The sequence below is a fragment of the Oryctolagus cuniculus genome, chromosome 18 (genome assembly GCF_964237555.1).
Source record: "Oryctolagus cuniculus chromosome 18, mOryCun1.1, whole genome shotgun sequence".
NCBI lineage: Eukaryota > Metazoa > Chordata > Mammalia > Lagomorpha > Leporidae > Oryctolagus > Oryctolagus cuniculus.
The window spans coordinates 3,687,091-3,706,417 of NC_091449.1; the positions used below are offsets into that span (position 1 = coordinate 3,687,091).

The 19,327-nt window shown below is 67.5% G+C and overlaps 3 protein-coding genes across 7 annotated transcripts; all 3 read left to right on the plus strand.

Annotated features, from left to right (window-relative positions):
- The first annotated feature begins 54 nt into the window (after positions 1-54).
- Positions 55-6,014, plus strand: SYT5 (synaptotagmin 5). 2 transcript variants are annotated; one of them, XM_070063642.1, is made up of 9 exons: positions 55-875; positions 1,653-1,782; positions 2,161-2,333; positions 3,444-3,563; positions 3,797-3,964; positions 4,420-4,587; positions 4,766-4,883; positions 4,957-5,090; positions 5,679-6,014. In XM_070063642.1, exons 2-9 carry the CDS (start codon positions 1,704-1,706, stop codon positions 5,877-5,879), a joined length of 1,161 nt encoding a protein of 386 aa, XP_069919743.1. In that variant the 5' UTR covers positions 55-875; positions 1,653-1,703; the 3' UTR covers positions 5,880-6,014. The 2 variants fall into 2 exon arrangements, with proteins under 2 accessions (XP_069919743.1, XP_069919744.1); XM_070063643.1 differs by having other exon boundaries at positions 55-773.
- A 3,511-nt stretch (positions 6,015-9,525) lies between these two features.
- Positions 9,526-14,081, plus strand: DNAAF3 (dynein axonemal assembly factor 3). Of its 4 annotated transcripts, XM_070063648.1 has the most exons (13): positions 9,526-9,640; positions 9,735-9,823; positions 10,090-10,232; positions 10,569-10,662; positions 11,535-11,692; positions 11,840-12,022; positions 12,142-12,267; positions 12,351-12,473; positions 12,561-12,675; positions 12,875-12,980; positions 13,073-13,147; positions 13,226-13,436; positions 13,563-14,081. In XM_070063648.1, exons 2-13 carry the CDS (start codon positions 9,739-9,741, stop codon positions 13,857-13,859), a joined length of 1,716 nt encoding a protein of 571 aa, XP_069919749.1. In that variant the 5' UTR covers positions 9,526-9,640; positions 9,735-9,738; the 3' UTR covers positions 13,860-14,081. The 4 variants fall into 4 exon arrangements, with proteins under 4 accessions (XP_069919749.1, XP_069919747.1, XP_069919750.1 ...); XM_070063646.1 differs by having other exon boundaries at positions 13,226-14,081; XM_070063649.1 differs by lacking the exon at positions 12,875-12,980.
- Positions 14,082-15,237: 1,156 nt separating this feature from the next.
- TNNI3 (troponin I3, cardiac type) lies at positions 15,238-18,826 on the plus strand. The gene is made up of 7 exons (XM_070063702.1): positions 15,238-15,377; positions 15,756-15,842; positions 16,325-16,366; positions 16,627-16,758; positions 17,050-17,139; positions 17,502-17,678; positions 18,693-18,826. Exons 1-7 carry the CDS (start codon positions 15,336-15,338, stop codon positions 18,774-18,776), a joined length of 654 nt encoding a protein of 217 aa, XP_069919803.1. The 5' UTR covers positions 15,238-15,335; the 3' UTR covers positions 18,777-18,826.
- The last annotated feature ends 501 nt before the right edge of the window (positions 18,827-19,327 follow it).

Below are 19,327 nucleotides of genomic sequence, written 5' to 3' on the forward strand. Positions count from 1 at the left end.
AGGAGGCGCTGGGGTGGTGGGGCGGGGCGGGGGTGGCACCAGGGCAGGCAGGGCTCTCAGCGGGCACAGGGCAGAATACTGAGATGGGCGATCCTCACTAACTCACATACACAGCACACGCTTACACGGGCACACTCGCAGCCAGTCACAGCCACACATGCACACACACTCAACCACGCACGAACACACGCACTCACACAGGAACACACAACCACACAGGAACACATGCAATCACGCACAACTACATGTGAACACAACCACACGTGGCCACACACAACCACAATATGCAGCACACACATGAACACATGTAATCCCACACAGCCACACATGAACCCATCCATGAACACACACAATCACATAGTTGCACATGAGCGTGCTCCCCGTGTCACACAGTCACAACCACACACAGGCAGACAGCACACACACGCCTCAGTCCCAATCACACGAGAACACACACGCACACATGGCGCACTCCTGATGACACACGGTCAGCCGCACAGGCACAGCACACGCACGCACAAGCACACACATGCAGACAGCACACGCACACATGGCGCACTCCCGATGACACACGGCCAGCCGCACACGCACAGGCACACAGTGCCTCGCACAGCCTCAGTCTCTCACAGTCACACAGACACAGCCCGGCCCCGCCGGCCGCGCCCGGCCCCGCGATCAGCACCCGGGACAGCGCCGCCGCCCACGTGCGGGGGCGGGGTCCGTGCGGGCGGGGCCTCCGCGTCGCGGCAGGGTCCTGTCCGGCCGCCGAGCAGGTAGGAGCCGCTGGGACCCTCCCTGAGCCCCGTCCTCGTTGCCACCCTCGAGGCACGGGGTGGCCGACGGAGGACGTGGGGGCTGACCGGAAGCCCGGGCAGGTGTGCAGACGCGGGGGTCCAGAGGGGGCCGCGGGCGGGGGAGGCGCGTGGAGGCCGGCCGGATGGGGAGGGGGCGCCCGTTTGTGGAGAGGCCGGAGGCGGGCGCGGGGACAGGCATGGAGACAGAGCTGGGGGAGCGCGCGAGGGTCCCGCACGCTGCCAAGGCGGTGGGCAGCCCCTCCTCCCCAGCCGGAGCGCGGGAGGGAGGGAGCTCCGGTCCCTCAGCGAAGGCAGAGTCCGCGGCGGGGTTCGGGCCTCGGGCCGCCCCTTCCCCATTCTCGCTGGGCGGGGGTCCCAGGCGCCCTCCCGGCTGCAGCGAGCCCGCCCCACCCGTCTGCAGGTCCGTGCGTCAGCCCGCCCCGTCGTCCTGGCAACAGGGCGTTGCCCGGCAACCAGCCCTGCTCCCGCCCCGCCCGGGCGCAGCCGGCGGTTGCTCTGGCAACGCTGGTCTGGACCCCCCCCCCCTTCCCTGTTCGCCTTCGCCCACCTCCAGTGTGGGTCCTGGGGAGGGGCAAGGAAGGAGCGGAAGTCAGAGAGACGCCTGGGGGTGCCCGGGGGGGCGGGTAGGGTGGGGGTGCTCCTGTGGGATGGAGCTAGAGCGTGAATCCCCTTCACGAAGGGCCCGCCCCACGCCGCGAGGAGGCCAAGACTACAACTCCCAGCATGCCCTGCGGCGGCTGGCCGTCTTCTGTGCGGCCGCTCGCCCAGCGGCCTGCTGGGAATTGTAGTTCTTTGTTGCTCGGAGCACTCAAAGGATGCCTGCGGTGGGCGTGGGAGGGCTGGGGCGCTTGGGTGCCTCTGCAGCCAGGGCCGTAGGACCCCGCAGCCATGTTCCCGGAGCCCCCAACGCGGGGGCCTCCAGCGCCCGACGCGCCCCCGGATTCCAGCCGCCTGAGCCACGGCCCAGGTGAGCAACAGCTGGGGGCCAGGGCGGGACTCGGACGCTGTGCTGAGGCCGGCGGGCGGGAAAACCAGGCTGGGATTTAGGGTCGGTATCCTGGACTGGAGTCTGGGTGAAGTGGCACGGAGCGGGTGGGGGGTGGGGCTGGGCTGGTGGATGGGAAACGGGACCAGGGGCGGGGGCGGGGGGCGTCTAAAAGCACCAGAGATGAGCAAAATCAGGAGAGTGAGATCAACAGGCGAGCAAATCCGGGGTTGTGAGCCTGGGTTCGTGCGCCCAAGCGCTTGGGCGCCCAGGGACGCGGTGACGTGGGAGCGGCTGGACGGGTGGCCGGCCAGGCTGCCTGTCGGCACCTCCACGCTGCGCGCTCTCGCCCCTCTGCAGTGCCGCCCTGGGCCCTGGCCGCCGTCGTGCTGGTCTCGGGCCTCCTCCTCTCCGGCTGCTGTTTCTGCCTCTACCGGAAGCGCTGTCGGAGGCGGATGGGCAAGAAGAGCCAGGCCCACGCCCAGGTCCACTTCCAGGAAGTGAGGGAGCTGGGCCGCAGTTACATAGACAAGGTGTGGCCCCGGGCCCCGCCCTCTCCGTCTCCCCAGTAGCCCCAGCCCCGTCCAGGCCCCCCTCTCCTGTGTCTGGCCCCCACTCGACTCTGGGGACCTAGAGCTGCGTTGGGCCCAGCCGCTGGTCACAGGGGCTGTCCAGCGTGGTGGGGGAGCCCGGCACGGACACAGCCACCGTTCAGGGAGATGGATGTGTGTCGGACCGGGCCCCCGGCGTGGGTGGCTTCGGTGCCGAGACCCACGGGGAGCCCCGAGGCCCAGCTGGCTGAGGGAGGGGTCTCGTGGAGGCGCGGCGCCCAGGTTCCCAGGAGGAGGTTTGGGAAGGGCTGGGGCCGAGCACGGATAGAGCTCAGCGCTAGGGCAGCGAGAGCTCTGGGAGAGGGGCGGGGTCAGGGCGGGTCTGCGAACCCTGTGAAATGGGTGGGGAGGGCAGGTTGGGGGCGGGGGGGGGGGCAGGGGTAGCAGCCTGCGAGGACCGGAAGACAGGGCTGGGAGGAGGCCCTGGAACGAAGGATCTGGAACTCCCGAGCTGGGGAGTCCGGGCTTCCAACCCAGAGAGGCCATTTCCGGGCCGTGGGACCCCGCGTCCCGGCTGGAACTTTTTCCTCTCCGCTGTTGGAATTATTACTGCTGAGGGCTGTTCTTAGAGTCCAGGGGTCCAGCCCTTAAACCAGTGACGGGCAAAGCCCAGGAGGTCAGAATCAGCTCGGGTGCCTCCAGCTGTCGCGCTCGCCCCAGGCCCCTGCAGCGACCCCGGGAATTCCGGTGCTCGGTGAATTTTGACGACCACTGGCCTGGGTTAAGGAGCTTGCTGCCCCATCACTGGTTTTGCTGTGGCAAGACCACCAGCCAGTGTGGCACTTGGGAGACACCCCCCGCCCCCCAGTACATCCATGATGGTGGGAAATAAAATCTTCATCCTTCCTGGCCCTGGTATAGACACCATGTGAATCCGCCTGTCCATTCCCCGCCCATGGCAGACATCACTAATCAAACACTGACAAACCTACCGCCTCTGGGTCCTGCCAAACCCTGCCAAGGGCTCAGGTGTGGCCTCCCTGGGTCTGGAGGGTACCACTCACCACCTGCCCTTGCCCCCGGCTCCCTAAGGTGCAGCCGGAGGTGGAGGAGCTGGAGCCAGCGCCGCCCTGTCCCGGGCAGCAGGCGGCAGAGAAACGTAATCTGGGCCGGCTGCAGTACTCGCTGGACTACGACTTCCAGAGCGGCCAGGTGCGGGTGGGGGAGGGGTGCTGGGGGGCCCGGGTCCCCGGGCCCGGGGGTGCTGGGGTGTGTCTCGGGGTCCCCGGGCCCTGGGGTGCTGGGGTGTGTCTCGGGGTCCCCCAGGCAGGGGTGCTTGAGGGGCCTCGGGGTCCCCCAGGCCAGGGGGTGCTTGAGGGGCCTCGGGGTCCCGGGCCCTCCTCGGGACTGGTTCTGGAGGGAGGCTGAGGCGAGTGCCCCTGCAGCTGCTCGTGGGCATCCTGCAAGCGGAAGGCCTGGCAGCCCTGGACCTGGGCGGCTCCTCCGACCCCTACGTGCGGGTCTACCTGCTGCCAGACAAGCGCCGGCGGCACGAGACCAAGGTGCACCGGCAGGCGCTGAGCCCACACTTCGGGGAGACCTTTGCCTTCAAGGTGAGCCCCTGCCCTCAGCGCCCCGACCGCTTTCCAGGGAGGCAGTCCCGGCCCTGGCCCTGGGCAGCTGCTCGGCTGGCCCCTTGGGGCACTGTGGTCCCCTGGGCCCCCCAGCTGTCCCCTGGGCCACGCCGCCCCAGCTGTCCCCTGGCCCCCCCAGCTGTCCCCTGGGCCCCTCCAGCTGTCCCCTGGACCCGCCAGCTGTCCCCTGGGCCCCGCCCCAGCTGCCCCCTGGGCCCTCCAGCTGTCCCCTGGGCCCCCTAGCTGTCCCCTGGACCCGCCAGCTGTCCCCTGGGACCTGCCCCAGCTGCCCCCTGGGACCCACCAGCTGTCCCCTGGGCCCTGCACCGCCCCAGCGACGCTGTCCACCACCCCTCTCCCCCGTGCTGCACCCCTCCTGCTCTCTCCCCCACTGGCCGCTCCACCTCGTCTCCCTCCGTGCCCGCCGCGCCCAGGTGCCCTACGTGGAGCTGGGGGGCAGGGTGCTGGTCATGGCCGTGTATGACTTCGACCGGTTTTCCCGCAATGACGCCATCGGAGAGGTGCGGGTCCCCATGAGCTCCGTGGACTTGGGGCGGCCGGTGCAGGCCTGGCAGGAGCTGCAGGCGGCTCCCCGGGAAGAGGTGAGCGTGCGCGGGCAATCAGAGGGCAGGCCCTCGCGCCTGCGTCCCGATGGGGGGCGGGGCGCATTGACGTCGCCCCGCTGGGCGGCACCTGCGGGCGCTCAGCCCCGGGCCGTGCGTTCCACGGAGTGGCGATGTGGCACAGCCGGGGCTCTGGCGAGGGTGCCTTGCCTCGTAGCCGGAGAGACTCGGGGACATCTGCTTCTCGCTCCGCTACGTCCCCACGGCCGGGAAGCTCACCGTCGTCGTCTTGGAGGCCAAGAACCTGAAGAAGATGGACGTGGCAGGGCTGTCAGGTGCGCGGGGTCGCGGGCTCGGGGCGCCGGGCCGGCTCCGGTCCGGTCCCGGCACGCATTCTCCCGCCCCCAGATCCGTACGTCAAGGTCCACCTGCTGTTGGGCGGTAGGAAGGTGCGGAAGAAGAAGACGACCATCAAGAAGAACACGCTGAGTCCCTACTACAACGAGGCCTTCAGCTTCGAGGTGCCCTGTGACCAGGTGCAGGTGCGCCCAGGCCCCGCCCCGCCCCGCAAGTCCCGCCCCCTGCTCGCCCAAGGTGCTCAAGCGCTGCCTCTCTCCTAGGCCGAGCAGCACGACCCGCGCCCCAGCCGGGCCGGGCCGGGACGCCCCGCCCCTCGGCCCCGCCCCCAGGCCATGATGCCCCGCCCCCCAGCCCGGCCAGGCCAAGACGCCCCGCCCCCAGACCGCGACACCCCGCCACTCAGCCTGGCCAGGCCAGGAGCCCCGCCCCTCAGTCCCGGCGCCGCGCCCCTCGGCCCCACCCCTCGGGCCAGGCTCGGGGCCCACACCCCCCTGCCAGACCTGGCCGGGAGCCCCGCCCCTCAGCCCCGCCCCCAGGCCATGATGCCCCGCCCCCAGCCCGGCCAGGCCAAGACGCCCCGCCCCCAGACCACGACACCCCGCCACTCAGCCTGGCCAGGCCAGGAGCCACGCCCCTCAGTCCCGGCGCCGCGCCCCTCGGCCCCACCCCTCGGGCCAGGCTCGGGGCCCACGCCGGCCTCGGCGCAGCCCGCGCTGCGGGGGAGAGGGCGCCCGCCCCTCAGCCTCCTCTCCGCCTCCCTCGCCCCGCAGAACGCGCAGGTGGAGCTGACCGTGCTGGACTACGACAAGCTGGGCAGGAACGAGGCCATCGGGCGGGTGGCGGTGGGCGCGGCCGCGGGCGGCGCGGGCCTGCGGCACTGGGCGGACATGCTGGCCAACCCGCGGCGGCCCGTGGCCCAGTGGCACTCCCTGCGGCCCCCCGACCGCGCGCGGCAGCCGCCTGCGCCCTGAGCCTCTGCACCCTTCGCCGGCGCCCCTCGCCTCCCCCCACCCCTCCGGCCAGGGTACTCGGCCCGGGGAGGCGCAGGCAGTGTGCGCCGCTGACCCCCACCCCTGAGGACAAATAAAGGCTCCGCAGTTCTGGTGGCCCCGGGCGTGCTCCTTGGCGGGGGGCAGGGACGGGGAGGGGCTCGCCACCCCCCCACACCGCTCCCCCACTTCTTCACTGGCCACTCAGACCTGAGCCTGGCTGGTCCCGTGGAGAGAACGCCCGAACGCGTGTGCCACGAGGGGCCATGGGGGCGGCCTTGCTGGTGCAGGAGCCCTGTCCCCCGCCCATGACACCCGCAGGCTATGGTCACCCTCCTCCTCCCCCAGGCGCCCTCTGCGCCCCCTTCCATCCCACCCCACCCCCCACCCCTGGGCTGCTGAGCAGGTCTACCTGGAGACTGGGCCCCACCTGACCGGCTCCGCCCACGGGGAGCACCGAGGGCCACCTCCAGGCCCACAGTCCAGCAGTCCCCCCCCCACCTCCCTCCCTCCTGGGCCCCTCTGCGCCCGCTTCCATCCCCCGCTGGGGGCTGTGCCCCACCTGGCTGGCTCTGCCCACGGAGAGCACCGAGGGCCACCTCCAGGTCCCAGGAGACCAGCAGTCCCCCCCCCCCCACCTCCTCCTGCTCTCACCAAATGCCCCTCCTGGTCTGTTTGTAGGGAGACGTCTGGGGCCGGGCAGGATCTGGGGTGCAGAAAGATCCGGGAGTTGGGGACTTAGAGCAGCCGGTCAGTGAACAAGGAGACCAAGGTGCCCTCTTGTGCTAAGGACAGGAGCAGAGTGCCTGGTAGCCAGTGGGAAAGGGACATGAGGTCAGCTGCGCAGTTAGGGTGTGGGGACCGGTCTCTGTGAAGCCAGCACTGTTACCACGCTGCTGCTCCTACTGCCGACAAGCCTCGGCAGCCCGTAAACGTGGTGGTTACTACCGGCTGGGGAACGCGGCCGCCCAGGGCCCCGCAGTCTGTCTCGGAGGCCAGGGGCCCACCTGTTGTGGCTCACACGGTGACACCGGAGCAGATCGGTAAAGCCATGGCCATGGGGCCGGCGTGGGCGCAGTGGGTCAGGACACCACCTGCCACGCCGGTTCCATTCCCGCTGCACTCCTGCCTGACCTGAGGCCTGGGGCTGGGGCCCTGCACCTGCCTGGGAGACCCGGCTGAAGCTCCTGGTGCCTGGCTTTGGCCTGGCCCTGTGCCAGCCGTTGTGGCCGTTTTGGCCAAGTGAATGAGCACATGGAAGGCCGACCTCCCCCCCCCCCCATCTCTGGCTTTCAAATAAATACAATAAATCACACACACACACACACACACACACACACCTCAGCCACTACAAATGGTGCAGGCTGGGTGGCACTGGGGCTGAGAGAATGGGGGCGGTGGGGGGGAGGTGTGGGCGGTGTTTGAGATGCAGTTAGGGGAGGGGGCGCTGGGAACATTACACAGCCATGAAAAGGGATGGACTGTTGAGTCAGGCTGCAGCAGGGGGAACTTGGGAAACATCAGCCTGGGCGAGATGCCAGCTGACAGACCCCCCCGTGGAGTGAGTCCAGGACTGACCCGTCCACACCTGGTGGAGGTGACTGGGTCCGTGGGTGGGGCTGGGAGGGTGTGCAGGAGATCCAGGGTCTCCTTTTGGGGTGAGAGAAGGTTCTGGAACGAGACAGCTGGGCTGGGTGCACAGCTCTGTGACTGTACCACCTGTCAGTCACTCGTGGTGGGGGCGGGGGCTGGGTGTTCTTGCAGGGCGGGGACGCCAGGTCACAGGCAGGGAGGCTGGGTCACAGGTGTTGCCCATATTTCACTGTCTGGATTTATTAAGAAGCAGCTTCCCGGGGCCCCTGGAGGACTGAATGTGGTTGTTACCTGTGGTGGAATGAGAAGGCCATGCCAAGATGGCCACTGGCAACAGAAACTGCCTGGCAACAGGCTGTGATTGGTTAGGGCATAGACCGCCCCTTGACCGGATTGGCTGCCTTGGCTATATAAGCTGCTGTACCAACTGAAATAAATGAGTCTGCAGGCTGCTTGTCTCTGGTCCACTTTCACCCGACTCCCGGGGTCTGTGTGGTGACTCCACACCTCTCGCCCCCACCACGCTCCTCCTCTCAGGAACGATCCTACCGCAACACTGGAGGACTGAATGGTTGGTACCCATTTAACCCAAAATGTGAGGGCCGTTTGTTTTAGTCATTGCTAGTGGGCGCTTTTTTTTTTCCCTTTGCGCATTTTGCCAAGAAAAATTCCCCAGCGGGTTAAGCGCTTTGGCTTGCGGCTGGGGGGGTGGAACCCCGCTCACACATGCAGGGCCCCCCAGCCCTGGCTGCAATGCCAGCGGCAACTTCTTGCTGAGCGCCCGGCCTCGTTCTCTGCGTGTAGCCAGGGCAGGCGGCTGTGGCCATGCCGCGGGCTGGGCACGCGTGGAGCAGAGCTCGGAGGTTGGGGAGCGGGCAGGGGACAGCGTGAGGCCCCCCGAGCCGACCAGGAGCCGCTGGCCGCGGGCCTGAGCGTTCCTCTCACGCCCCAGGGCTGGTGTCCAGCTGTCTCCAAGCCGCTGCATGCCTGGGGCGGAGCTGCCGCCTCCTGCTCCGTCACACGTGGTCCCCAGCCCTGGACCACAGCCCCAGACTCAGTAACCAGGATACTCTGATTTTTTTTTTTTTTTTGACAGGCAGAGTTAGACAGTGAGAGAGAGACAGAGAGAAAGGTCTTCCTTCCGTTGGTTCACCCCCAAATGGCCACCAGGGCCGGCGCTGCACCGATCCGAAGCCAGGAGCTAGGTGCTTCTTCCTGGTCTCCCATGTGGGTGCAGGGCCCAAGCACTTGGGCCATCCTCCACTGCCTTCCCGGGCCATAGCAGAGAGCTGGACTGGAAGTTGGGCAACTGGGAGAGATTCTGGTGCCCCAAATGGGGCTAGAACCCGGAGTACCGGCGCAACAAGTGGAGGATGTGGTATTTTTTAAAATGAAAATCAGGGGTCGGTGCTGGGGCGCCAGCATCCCGCCTGAGCACCGGCTCCACTTGCGATCCAGCTCTCAGCTTAACGCGCCTGGGAAGGCAGCGGAGGACAGCCAGGTGCTGGCCCTGCACCCGTGCAGGTGGCCAGAGAGAAGCTCCTGGCTCCTGGCTTCGGTCTGGCCCAGCCCAGGCCATTGCAGCCATCTGGGGAGTGAACCAGCGGATGGAAGACCTCTCTCTCCCTGCCTCTCCTCTCTCTGTGTAACTCTGACTTTCAAATAAATAAATAAAAAAACAAAATGAATGGATAAATATTATTAAAAAATGCACTGGCCTTCAAAGAAGAAAGCGAAAAGGAGATAGCGTTTCCTCCCTTCAGGTGCACTGGCCCGAGAAATGCAGGAGCCGGCGAGCGCTGCTTCGAGCCCGGTTCGCCTTCCCGGGCCTGTGTTCAGGGAGCTTAACTCCAACGGCGCCTGCGCGCGGCGGGAACCGACCGACAGGTGCCGGGTCTGCAGCCTAGGGCACCGCGCAGCCTGGGCGCCCCGCCGTTGTCATGACAACCGCGTCCAACGTTTTCCCGCCCCCCAGCGCATCCATTGGCCCAAAGTTCCTAGAGGGGCGGGCCCCCTCACGCTCATTGGTCAGTTGATCGCAGCAAGGCAATCTCTCGTGCTGTCATTGGTCGATTGTTCGAAAAGCCCCGGGACGCCCGGGGCGGCGGTTGCGGAGGGCGCTGGGCGGCCGCGCAGCACCTAGCAGGGAGGTACGGGCGTCTCGGGATATTTGGAAGGAAAGGTGCGGGAGGGGTCACGTGGGGGCGCAGGGGCGAGATGTGAGCGTGGGTGTCTGCCTCGCAGGACGATGACCACAGTGGCGGGCTCCGGCGTGGGCTTTGGCTCGGTGTCCTGGTGGGGCCTGTCCCCGGCGCTGGACCTGCAGGCCGAGCGTGAGTCCCCCGCCCCAGGTTCCCTTCACCTGTCCTGTAGGACTTGTACTCTCCGCGTCGACGCCAGGGGGCGCGCTCACGTTGCCCGAGGCGCCTCCGTCGGCGGGAGCTGAGGACTACGAGTCCCAGCATGCTTAGAGACATAACTCCCTTTGAAAGCTGGGCCCTGGGCGCGAAGCCTTCTGGGATTTGTAGTCAATGTTCTAGGGGGCTTTGCAGGGGACACTCCGAGGGCCACCAGCCCCAACCCGCTGTCGTTCTTCCAGCTCCTCGTGTGGACCCCAGCTTGCAGGCGGACACTGAGCCCAGCAGCCCTGACCTAGATGTGCTGCTGCTGGGCTCTGTGGACGGGCGGCACCTGCTTCGGACTTTGGCGCGGGCCGCCCTCTGGCCTCCCAGGAGACTGAATGTGAGCCGGGGCTCTGGGTTGGTGGTAGAGGAGGGCTAGGAAGATGAGAGGCCAGCTTCCAGAGTCCTCGAGGGAAGGAGAGGGGATTGGGATCAAAAAAAAAAAAAAAAAAAAAAAAAGGAATTCTGGGTCCAAGGAGGCAAAGGCTGGGTCCGGCGCCCTGGTGAAACCTGGGGCTGGGGTGGGACTTGGAGTCCCGGGAGTCCAAGGACGAGATCTGACTTGAGGTGAGGAGGCGGGTTCTGGGGTGCAGAGGCGAGTGCGTGGAGGAAGGGGCCCTGGGGTCCCTCCCCCGGGAAGAGTGGCGTCCCGCGCCCACCTCCGTGCCCCCTGCAGTTCTATGTGCTGGAGAACAACCTGGAGGCAGTGGCCCGGCACATGCTGCTCTTCAGCCTGGCCCTGGAGGAACCCGAGAAGATGGGGCTGCAAGGTCAGTCGCCAGGCCCCAGAGCACCCCCCCCCCCAAGAATCCTGGCCTGTCAGTGGCTAAAAATAGCCCTCGGCCATGGTCGTCTGTCTCATCGTTAGCAAATACACAGCCTGGCTTTTCCCACTTGTAAAATGGGAGCTCGAAATAGCTACCCCGCCCCCCACCCCAGCCACAGAGAAATGCGGGAAGCTGTGGCCCCAAAGTCCTCCGCGGGGTCAGCAGGGTCCCCGCGGGGAGGGGGTGCCCAGCGTGGGCGGGCAGTGGTCCTTTCCTGCTGGCGACCCCCGCTCAGCGCCCGGAGCAGCCCTGACTCAGGCTGTGTTCAGATGCCCGCTCGGCTTTGCCGCGTGGTCCCAGACCAGAGTCCACTCTCCCCGGGAGCCATTGCCACGCTGAGGGGCGGGGGTCGCAGAGCCTCCCCACGGGAGTCAGTGTAGACAGAGAGGTCTTCCCTCCACTGGTTCACTCTCCAAATGGCCGAAATGGCCAGAGCTGTGCCAATCTGAAGCCAGGAGCTTCTTCCAGGTCTCCCACGTGGGCCCAAGGACTTGGGCCATCTTCCACTGCTTTCCCAGGCCACAGCAGAGAGCTGGATGGGAAGTGGAGCAGCCGGGACTCGAACCGGAGTCCATGCAGGATGCCGGCACTGCAGGCAGCGGCTTTACCCACTGTGCCACAGCGCTGGCCCCCACCTTTTTATTTTTGAAGGCAGGGGAATCTAGACAGGAGATTGTGGTGATGTGGGGGTGGGTTGGGGAGGTGGAGTCAGGAGCCCTGGGCTGTCACCCGCTCACCCCAGGATGGGCGAGGCACGGGATGGCTCCTTAAGCTCCTGGCCAAGAATAACGTCCCCATTCCTCCCCACCACCCAGAGAAGAGCGAGACCTTCCTGGAGGTGTGGGGGAACACACTGCTGCGCCCCTCGGTGGCCGCCTTTGTGCGCACCCAGGCCCAGCGCCTGGCGCACCTGGTGCCGGAGCCCGACCTCCTGGCGGAGCAGCTGCCGTGGCTCTCCCTGGGCGCCCTCAAGGTGCGGGGCCGGCCTCCGCCCATCTCCCCGCCTGGAGCCCGCGGGGATTCGGGAGTCTGAACCCTGGCTTCCCAAGCCCCTGGCCTGGGGGAGGGGTGGCTCCCGCGGGGACCCTCCCCGAGCCCCCTCTCGACCCTGGCCGCGCAGTTCCGCGAGCGAGACATGCTGGAGGCCGTGTTCCGCTTCTGGGCGGGCCGAGAGAAGGGGCCCCAGGCCTTCCCCGTGAGGCGGCTCTGGGACTCGCGGCTGCGCCACTACCTGGGCTCCCGCTACGACGCGCGGCACGGGGTCAGTGACTGGGACCTGCGCATGAAGCTGCACGACCGCGGGGTAAGGGGTCGGGGCGGTGACCCCGGGGGTCGAGGGCGGAGGCTGCGAGGCGGGGGGGGGGGGGGGGGGGGCTACTCCAGCATCTCCCAGACCTCCCTCCTCGCCTTCCCCGACGCCAGGCCCAGGTCATCCACACGCAGGAGTTCCGACGCTGGCGGGACACCGGGGTGGCCTTTGAGCTCCGAGACTCCAGCGCCTACAGAGTGCCCAACCGAACCCTGGCGTCCGGCCAACTCCTGCTCCACGTGAGCGCCCACTGCCTGCCCCGACCCGGGAATCAGGGCGCCCAACACCGCGTCACCTGGCTCTCCCCTCCCTGCCTTTGCAGCGCGGGGAGCGCGTGGTGGCGCGCGGGTACTGGGGGGACATCGCCACGGGGCCCTTCGTGGGCTTTGGCATCGAAGCCGACGACAAGGAGCTCCTGCGGACCAGCAATGGACAGCCGGTCAAGGTATGCGGCGGGAGCCCCAAACCCCGGCCCCGGAATCCGGCTGCGGTAAGTCCGGGTGCCCTAAGCGCCGCGCTGTCCCGCACACAGACCGCGGGCGAGATCACGCAGCACAACGTGACGGAGCTGTTACGGGAGATGGCCGCCTGGGGGCGCCCGAGAGCCGCCGAGGGCCAGGAGCGAAGCCCCCTGCGGCCGCCCGCAGGTGAGCCGGGGGCGCCAGCGGCCGGTGTCCGGGCTCGGTCAGCAGTGCCCGCACCCGGGACCCCTCCTCCTCGATGGCTGCTCCTTTCCTAAATGATTCCCGCGGTCCTGCCTGCAGGGGCCTGGGAGGGCGGCGCCGGGCCCTGGCTCCTGCTGGGCACGCCCCCACCCCGGGGCTGACCCCCTGTCGTCACCTGTAGCCCCCCCACGCTTCTCCGTCCACTTCCTGCCCTTGGGCTCTGCCCAGGCCCTGCACCGCAAAGGCTGCTACAGAGGCCGCTTCCAGCTGCTCTACGTGGCCTGCGGGTAAGAGGGGCGCCGCCCCCAGCCCCGGGGCCCGGCCTTGTCCGCTCCGGGCCGCATCCAGTCCACCGCAGCCTCTCCCCGCCCCTCTGCAGGATGGTCCAGCAGCTCAGCCCCGAGCTGGGCGCCTGCGTGGCTCCCGGAGGCAGCCTGGTTGTGGAACTGGCCCGGTGAGCCGCCGGCAGAGGCAGCGGGCTGGGGGGGGGGGTCTGGGCTGGGGACCCCTGACGCGTCCCTGTCGCCCCCAGGTACCTGGTGGACCTGCGGCAGCAGCAGCTGCAGGGGTTCTGCTCCCGCGTTGGCCAGCAGGCCCTGGCGGCGGGATTCACAGCCCAGTGCCAGGCCGGCCCCTCGGACACCTTCGCGCGCTTCTGCAAGCCCCGGGAGTCCGGGGCCCCGCCCTCGGAGCACCTGGCCACGCCCCCCGGAGCCCCGACCCCGCCTCCTGAGGCGGAGAGCCTGCCCACTGAGGACCTGGTCACTTCCCCTGAAGTCCAGGCTCCACCTCCCAAGGCAGAGAGCCCGCCCCTTGAGCACCTGGCCCTGCCCCCAGAATGCCCGGCCCCGCCTCCAGAGGCAGAGAGCCTGCCCCATGATGACCTGGCCCCGCCTCCGGAAGGCCAGGCCCCGCCCCATGGAGCCCTGGCTCTGCCTCCTAAGGCAGAGAGCCTGCCCATTGAGGACCTGGTCACACCCCCTGAAGGCCAGGCTCCACCTCCTGAGGCAGATCGCCCACCCCCTGAGCACCTGGCCACGCCCCCAGAGACCTCCCCGCCGCGCTCCGAGGCCCCGGAAGCGCCGGCGCCGCCTGAGGCAGCCCCCCGCGGCAGTGTACCCCAACTCCGACTGGAGGGGTCTGCCCCGGAATTAGTCACCGCGTAGTCCAGCTCTTGGTTTTACCCTCAGCAGCCTCCCCGCAGGAATTTCGAGTTCCCTGTCTGGGATTCTCATGTGCGCCCCTGGCGTTCTGGAATGTTCTCTGGGATTGCAGGTTCCACCTCGGAGCCCCCAGCTGGCGCCGGCCACCTCCTCGCAGGGGTGGGGCGGGCTCGGGCGGGCCCGCTGGCACCCACATGATGAGAATAAAGAGTCCAGTACTTGGCACGCCGCGTCCTGTGTCCCTGTGTCCTGGGGTCGGGGTCTGGGATGGGGCTGGGTTAGGGGTCAGAGGGAGGAGGGGCTGGGGCCTGGGCTCTGTGAGTCCGAGGGAGGAGGGCTGGGGCCTGGGCTCTGTGAGTCCGAGGGAGGAGGGCTGGGGCCTGGGCTCTTTGTGAGTCTGAGGGAGGAGAGATGGGCCTGGGCTCTGTGAGTCTGAGGGAGGCGGGTTGGGGCCTGGGCTCTGTGAGTCTGAGGGAGGAGGGTCTGGGGCCTGGGCTCTGTGAGTCTGAGGGAGGAGAGATGGGCCTGGGCTCTGTGAGTCTGAGGGAGGCGGGTTGGGGCCTGGGCTCTGTGAGTCTGAGGGAGGAGGGTCTGGGGCCTGGGCTCTGTGAGTCTGAGGGAGGAGGATCTGGGGCCTGGGCTCTGTGAGTCTGAGGGAGGAGGGCTGGGGCCTGGGCTCTGTGAGTCTGAGGGAGGAGGGATGGGCCTGGGCTCTGTGAGTCTGAGGGAGGAGGGCTGGGGCCTGGGCTCTTTGTGAGTCTGAGGGAGGAGGGATGGGACTGGGCTCTCTTGAGTCTGAGGGAGGAGGGCTGGGCCTGGGCTCTGTGAGTCTGAGGGAGGAGGGATGGGCCTGGGCTCTGTGAGTCTGAGGGAGGGGGGCTGGGGCCTGGGCTCTGTGAGTCTGAGGGAGGAGGGTCTGGGGCCTGGGCTCTGTGAGTCTGAGGGAGGAGGGCTGGGGCCTGGGCTCTGTGAGTCTGAGGGAGGAGGGTCTGGGGCCTGGGCTCTGTGAGTCTGAGGGAGGAGGATCTGGGGCCTGGGCTCTGTGAGTCTGAGGGAGGAGGGCTGGGGCCTGGGCTCTGTGAGTCTGAGGGAGGGGGTCTGGGGCCTGGGATCTGTGAGTCTGAGGGAGGAGGGCTGGGGCCTGGGCTCTTTGTGAGTCTGAGGGAGGAGGGCTGGGCCTGGGCTCTGTGAGTCTGAGGGAGGAGGGTTGGGGCCTGGGTGAGATGGAGGTCTGGGGGGCCGAGCAGAGGGGTCCAGTTTCTGTCCCTGGGTGGCGCTGGCCCTGCTGCACACGGCCCGCCTGCCCCTCGTGTGCGCTCACGCGCCCCGTTATCTGCCCCAGCGGAGGAGGGGCGGGGAGGTATATTTAGTCGGCCCTCGCCCTTCAGCTCAGTGTCCTTGGTGAGCCCTGTGCAGCCCGGAGGAGCCCCTACGGCCAGGGGGCTCCAAGGTCACCCGGACGCCCACTCCTGAGTCAGCATGGCAGACGAGTGCGTGAGGCTGGGCCACCGGACCCCCGAGGTCTCGAGGGCGTGGGGGGTGGGGGCGTGTGCCTGGGCTCTCCAGGGGGAACCCGGGACCTGGGACGGAGTCAGGGGTGGGACCCCGGGCTGGGAAGTGTGAGAGTGTGGGGATCCCTCCTGGGACGTGACCTCCGGGCCAGGGAGGCCTCTGGGGTCCCCCAGGAGCTGGAGCGGCACAGGCCCCACCCTGATCCCGCCTCTGTTCTTCCCCTGCAGGAGCCGGGATGCGGTGAGCGCCCCGGGTAGAGGCTGGGTGGAGACCCCGAGGCTGGGCGGGGACCCCTGAGACTCTGAGTGGGGACCCCCAGGCTCTAGGTGGGCGGGTGGGCAGGGGGCAGGGCCAGGGTCTTGGTGATGATGGGCCCCTCCACGCCAGGCAGGGGAAGCGCGCCCCGCGCCAGCCCCGGTGCGACGCCGCTCCTCCGCCAACTACCGCGCCTACGCCACGGAGCCGCACGCCAAGGTGGGCGGGCTGCGGGGCCTCGCGGGACCCAGGAGGGACCACGGAGGGAAGGGCAGAGCCAAGGCCTAGGATGAGGAAGATGTGGTCGTGGGTGGGGCCGAGGAGGTGGTGGGCGGGGCTTGGGAGAAGCCGGGCTCGGATTGGTGGGAACGGCCTGTGGGCGGAGCCAGGGCCTAGGATAAGAGGGAACATGGTCGTGGGCGGGGCCGAGGAGCTGGTGGGCGGGGCTTGGGAGGAGCCGGGCTCGGATTGGTGGGAGCAGCCTGTAGGCGGAGCTCCGTTGCCCATGACGTTGCTTAGGAGGTGGGTAGGCGGTGCCTAGCCAGAGTCTGAGCCCAGATTGGTGGGCGGGGACGAGGGGCGTGGCTTCCTCTGGACGCGGGCTTCAAGTTGGAGGCGGGCGCACATCTGGACGGGCCTGAAGGGATGGTGACGCCCCTCGGAGGGTCTCAGTCCTCCATCCAACCGTGTCACTCCGGCAGAAAAAGTCTAAGATCTCGGCCTCAAGGAAACTGCAGCTGAAGGTGAGGGTCGACCGGGGGTGGGGGTGGGGGGCAGGCTAACCAGGGGGCGGGGCTTGCATAAATTAGGGCTGGGCTTGGGTAGGTGGGGCGGGGCCTTGGACGTGTCCTTGCGGAGAGGGCGGGGCCTAGGGTTAAAGGGGTACCCGCTCATCCTGAGACCCCGGGGTGGGCTGCCGCCCGCCCACCCCTGCAGACCCTGATGCTGCAGAGTGCCAGGGCGCTGTCTTTATCCCGAGACGCCGCCCCGCCCACGTCTGCAGACCCTGATGCTGCAGATCGCCAAGCAGGAGCTGGAGCGGGAGGCGGAGGAGCGACGCGGAGAGAAGGGGCGCGCTCTGAGCACCCGGTGCCAGCCCTTGGAGCTGGCGGGGCTGGGCTTCGCCGAGCTGCAGGTACCCGCGCCCACCTTCCGTTCAGGACCGGGGGTCCAGTGTCGTAGCCTGTCCCCTCAGGGAAGCAGAATCTGGCCTGCAACCACGCACAGCCACAAAGCCCAGGGCCGGCTCCCCGCAGCCCAAGCCCGTCAGTCTCCGGCTCCCATACAACCTCTGCGTGCCTGTCCCTGGAGCCGCAGCTCCAGCGTCGCCCCCTTCAAGGCCACTTCCGGCCCCTCCTCCCTCAGACCAGGATTTCAAGGGTCCTCTGGCCTGCCCCCCACAACACACTCGGAATTCCTCCGCCAGGACTTGTGCAGACAGCTCCACGCCCGCGTGGACAAGGTGGACGAAGAGAGATACGACGTAGAGGCAAAGGTTACCAAGAACATCACCGAGGTGCGGGCGCCTGGGGCTGTGGTCTCAGCCCTCAGTCGCAGACCCCAGGGGACGGGGACAAGTCCATGAGCCTGGCAGGGTGGCAGCGGGATACGGGCAGGGAAGGCCGTTCCAGGCAGGATCGGCATATGCGAAGCTGGGGAGGGATGTGAGTGGGGGGTGGGGCATAAGGAAGTGAGCTCAGGTGGAGCTGAGCAGGTGGTCTTGCGAACGAGGCTGGGTTGCAGGAGAGGGGTTCAGTTTCCCAGGGTTGGAAGCTTGGTCTGGGAGCTGGAGCTGGGGAGAGGCTGGGTGAGGCCGAGATGCTGGAAGGGGGCGCCGCAGGAGGGAGGGGTCCCCACTTCCAGTGTGGCCGCCCCCAGATTGCAGACCTGACCCAGAAGATCTTTGACCTGCGGGGCAAGTTTAAGCGACCCACCCTGCGGAGGGTGCGGATCTCTGCAGACGCCATGATGCAGGCGCTGCTGGGGACCCGGGCTAAGGAGACCTTGGACCTGCGGGCCCACCTGAAGCAGGTGAAGAAGGAGGACACGGAGAAGGTGAGCGCGGGCCAGGGCCAGGGAAGGGGTACCGAGGTGAGGGGCCGCTGCGGCAGCAGCCCCAGGGTCTGGCCCCTGGGCAGATGCTTCCTGGAGCTGAGGGGACAGGCAGCTGGTGAGGGGTCCTCAGCAGGAAGTATGGGAGGGCCGCAGGAAGTGCAAGAGAAAGACAGGAAGTAGGAAGGAGGACAGGAAGTGCATTGGCAAGAGTAGGTAGGGAGGACAGGAAGTGCATGAGGGAGAGAGAAGGATGCTGGGAGGAGACAAAGGAAGGGGGACAGGAAGTGCATGACAGACAGGAAGTGATGAGGAGACAGGAAGTGATGGGGGAGACACACAGGAAGTGCATGAGGGGACACAGACAGGAAGTGCATGAGGGGGACAGGAAGTGCATGACAGACAGGAAGTGATGAGGAGACAGGAAGTGATGGGGGAGACACGCAGGAAGTGCATGAGGGGACAGACAGGAAGTGCATGAGGGGGACAGGAAGTGCATGACAGAGACAGGAAGTACATGAGGAGGAGAGGGGGACAGGAAGTGATGAGGGGACAGGAAGTGCATGAGGAGGGCACACAGGAAGTGCATGATACAGGAAGTGCATTGGGGACAGGAAGTGCATAATGGACATAGGAAGTGATGAGGGGACAGGAAGTGCAGGAGGGGGACAGGAAGTGCATGAGGAGGATACACAGGAAGTGCATGAGGGAACAGGAAGTGCATGAGGGGACAGACAGGAAATGCATGAGGGGTCAGACAGGAAGTGCATGAGGGGACAGGCAGTGCATGACACAGGAAGTACATAAGGGGTCAGACAGGAAGTGCATGAGGGGAGGCAGGAAGTGCATGAGGGGACAGACATGAAGTGCATGACACAGGAAGTGTGTGACTGGGACAAGAGGCAGTTAAGAGAACTCGGCCGACTGTAGGGGACAGGCAGCGTGGAGCGGTCCTGCCCGCAGCGGCTTAGGGAGAGGGGACCAGGAGGAGACCCTAACCTCTGACCGCACCCCCAGGAGAACCGGGAGGTGGGAGACTGGCGCAAGAACATCGACCTGCTGAGCGGCATGGAGGGTCGCAAGAAGAAGTTCGAGGGCTGAGCCCCGCACGGCCCGGCCCGCCCTGCTGAATAAAGCTGCTCCGAACTGCAGTGGCCGCGTCCTGGTGTGCTGGACACTGGGGGGAACGGGGGCGGGGCCGCCCTGCGCCTCCGACAGGGGCGCTCATGGCTGCACGTGGGGTGCACGCAGAGGCCAAGGACAAGGCCGACGGGGAGCACCCACGGAGACGCCCACGGGAGAGGGACTGAGCCAAAGACGCAAAGGAGGAGAGAGAGAGACGGAAGACAGCGGGCACAGACTCCCAGGGAACCTGTGACCGACAGGAGCTAGAAAGACACACGAGGACATGGACAGCCACAGACTCGCCCAGGGACCCCGAGCACCAGACAGAGGCCCGCCCGGAAGTGCCATCGACAGGACACACACCCAGGGGCCAGAGGGGGACAAGGACAGAGCCCTGGGAGACCCTGAGAAGGGCAGCCAGGTCCCCGGGGGGAGGAAGCCTGCTGTCCAGGGCTCTCTCAAGGTCATGGCTGGACTGGGGGGAGGGCTTGCCAGCCTCATTGTCACCCCATCCTCTCCCCCCCCCC

What these genes read in the sequence shown, in the direction of transcription:
- SYT5 (XM_070063642.1), top strand. Translation starts at nt 1,704, where the DNA reads ATGTTCCCGGAGCCCCCAACGCGGGGGCCTCCAGCGCCCGACGCGCCC. An exon ending in GCCGCAGTTACATAGACAAG is followed by an intron (nt 2,334 to 3,443) that starts GTGTGGCCCCGG and finishes CGGCTCCCTAAG; the next exon opens with GTGCAGCCGGAGGTGGAGGA. An exon ending in ACGACTTCCAGAGCGGCCAG is followed by an intron (nt 3,564 to 3,796) that starts GTGCGGGTGGGG and finishes GTGCCCCTGCAG; the next exon opens with CTGCTCGTGGGCATCCTGCA.
- DNAAF3 (XM_070063646.1), top strand. Translation starts at nt 9,739, where the DNA reads ATGACCACAGTGGCGGGCTCCGGCGTGGGCTTTGGCTCGGTGTCCTGG. An exon ending in CCGGCCAACTCCTGCTCCAC is followed by an intron (nt 12,268 to 12,350) that starts GTGAGCGCCCAC and finishes CTGCCTTTGCAG; the next exon opens with CGCGGGGAGCGCGTGGTGGC. An exon ending in CCCCCTGCGGCCGCCCGCAG is followed by an intron (nt 12,676 to 12,874) that starts GTGAGCCGGGGG and finishes CGTCACCTGTAG; the next exon opens with CCCCCCCACGCTTCTCCGTC.
- TNNI3 (XM_070063702.1), top strand. Translation starts at nt 15,336, where the DNA reads ATGGCAGACGAGTGCGTGAGGCTGGGCCACCGGACCCCCGAG. An exon ending in CAAGGAAACTGCAGCTGAAG is followed by an intron (nt 16,367 to 16,626) that starts GTGAGGGTCGAC and finishes CCACGTCTGCAG; the next exon opens with ACCCTGATGCTGCAGATCGC. An exon ending in AGAAGGAGGACACGGAGAAG is followed by an intron (nt 17,679 to 18,692) that starts GTGAGCGCGGGC and finishes CCGCACCCCCAG; the next exon opens with GAGAACCGGGAGGTGGGAGA.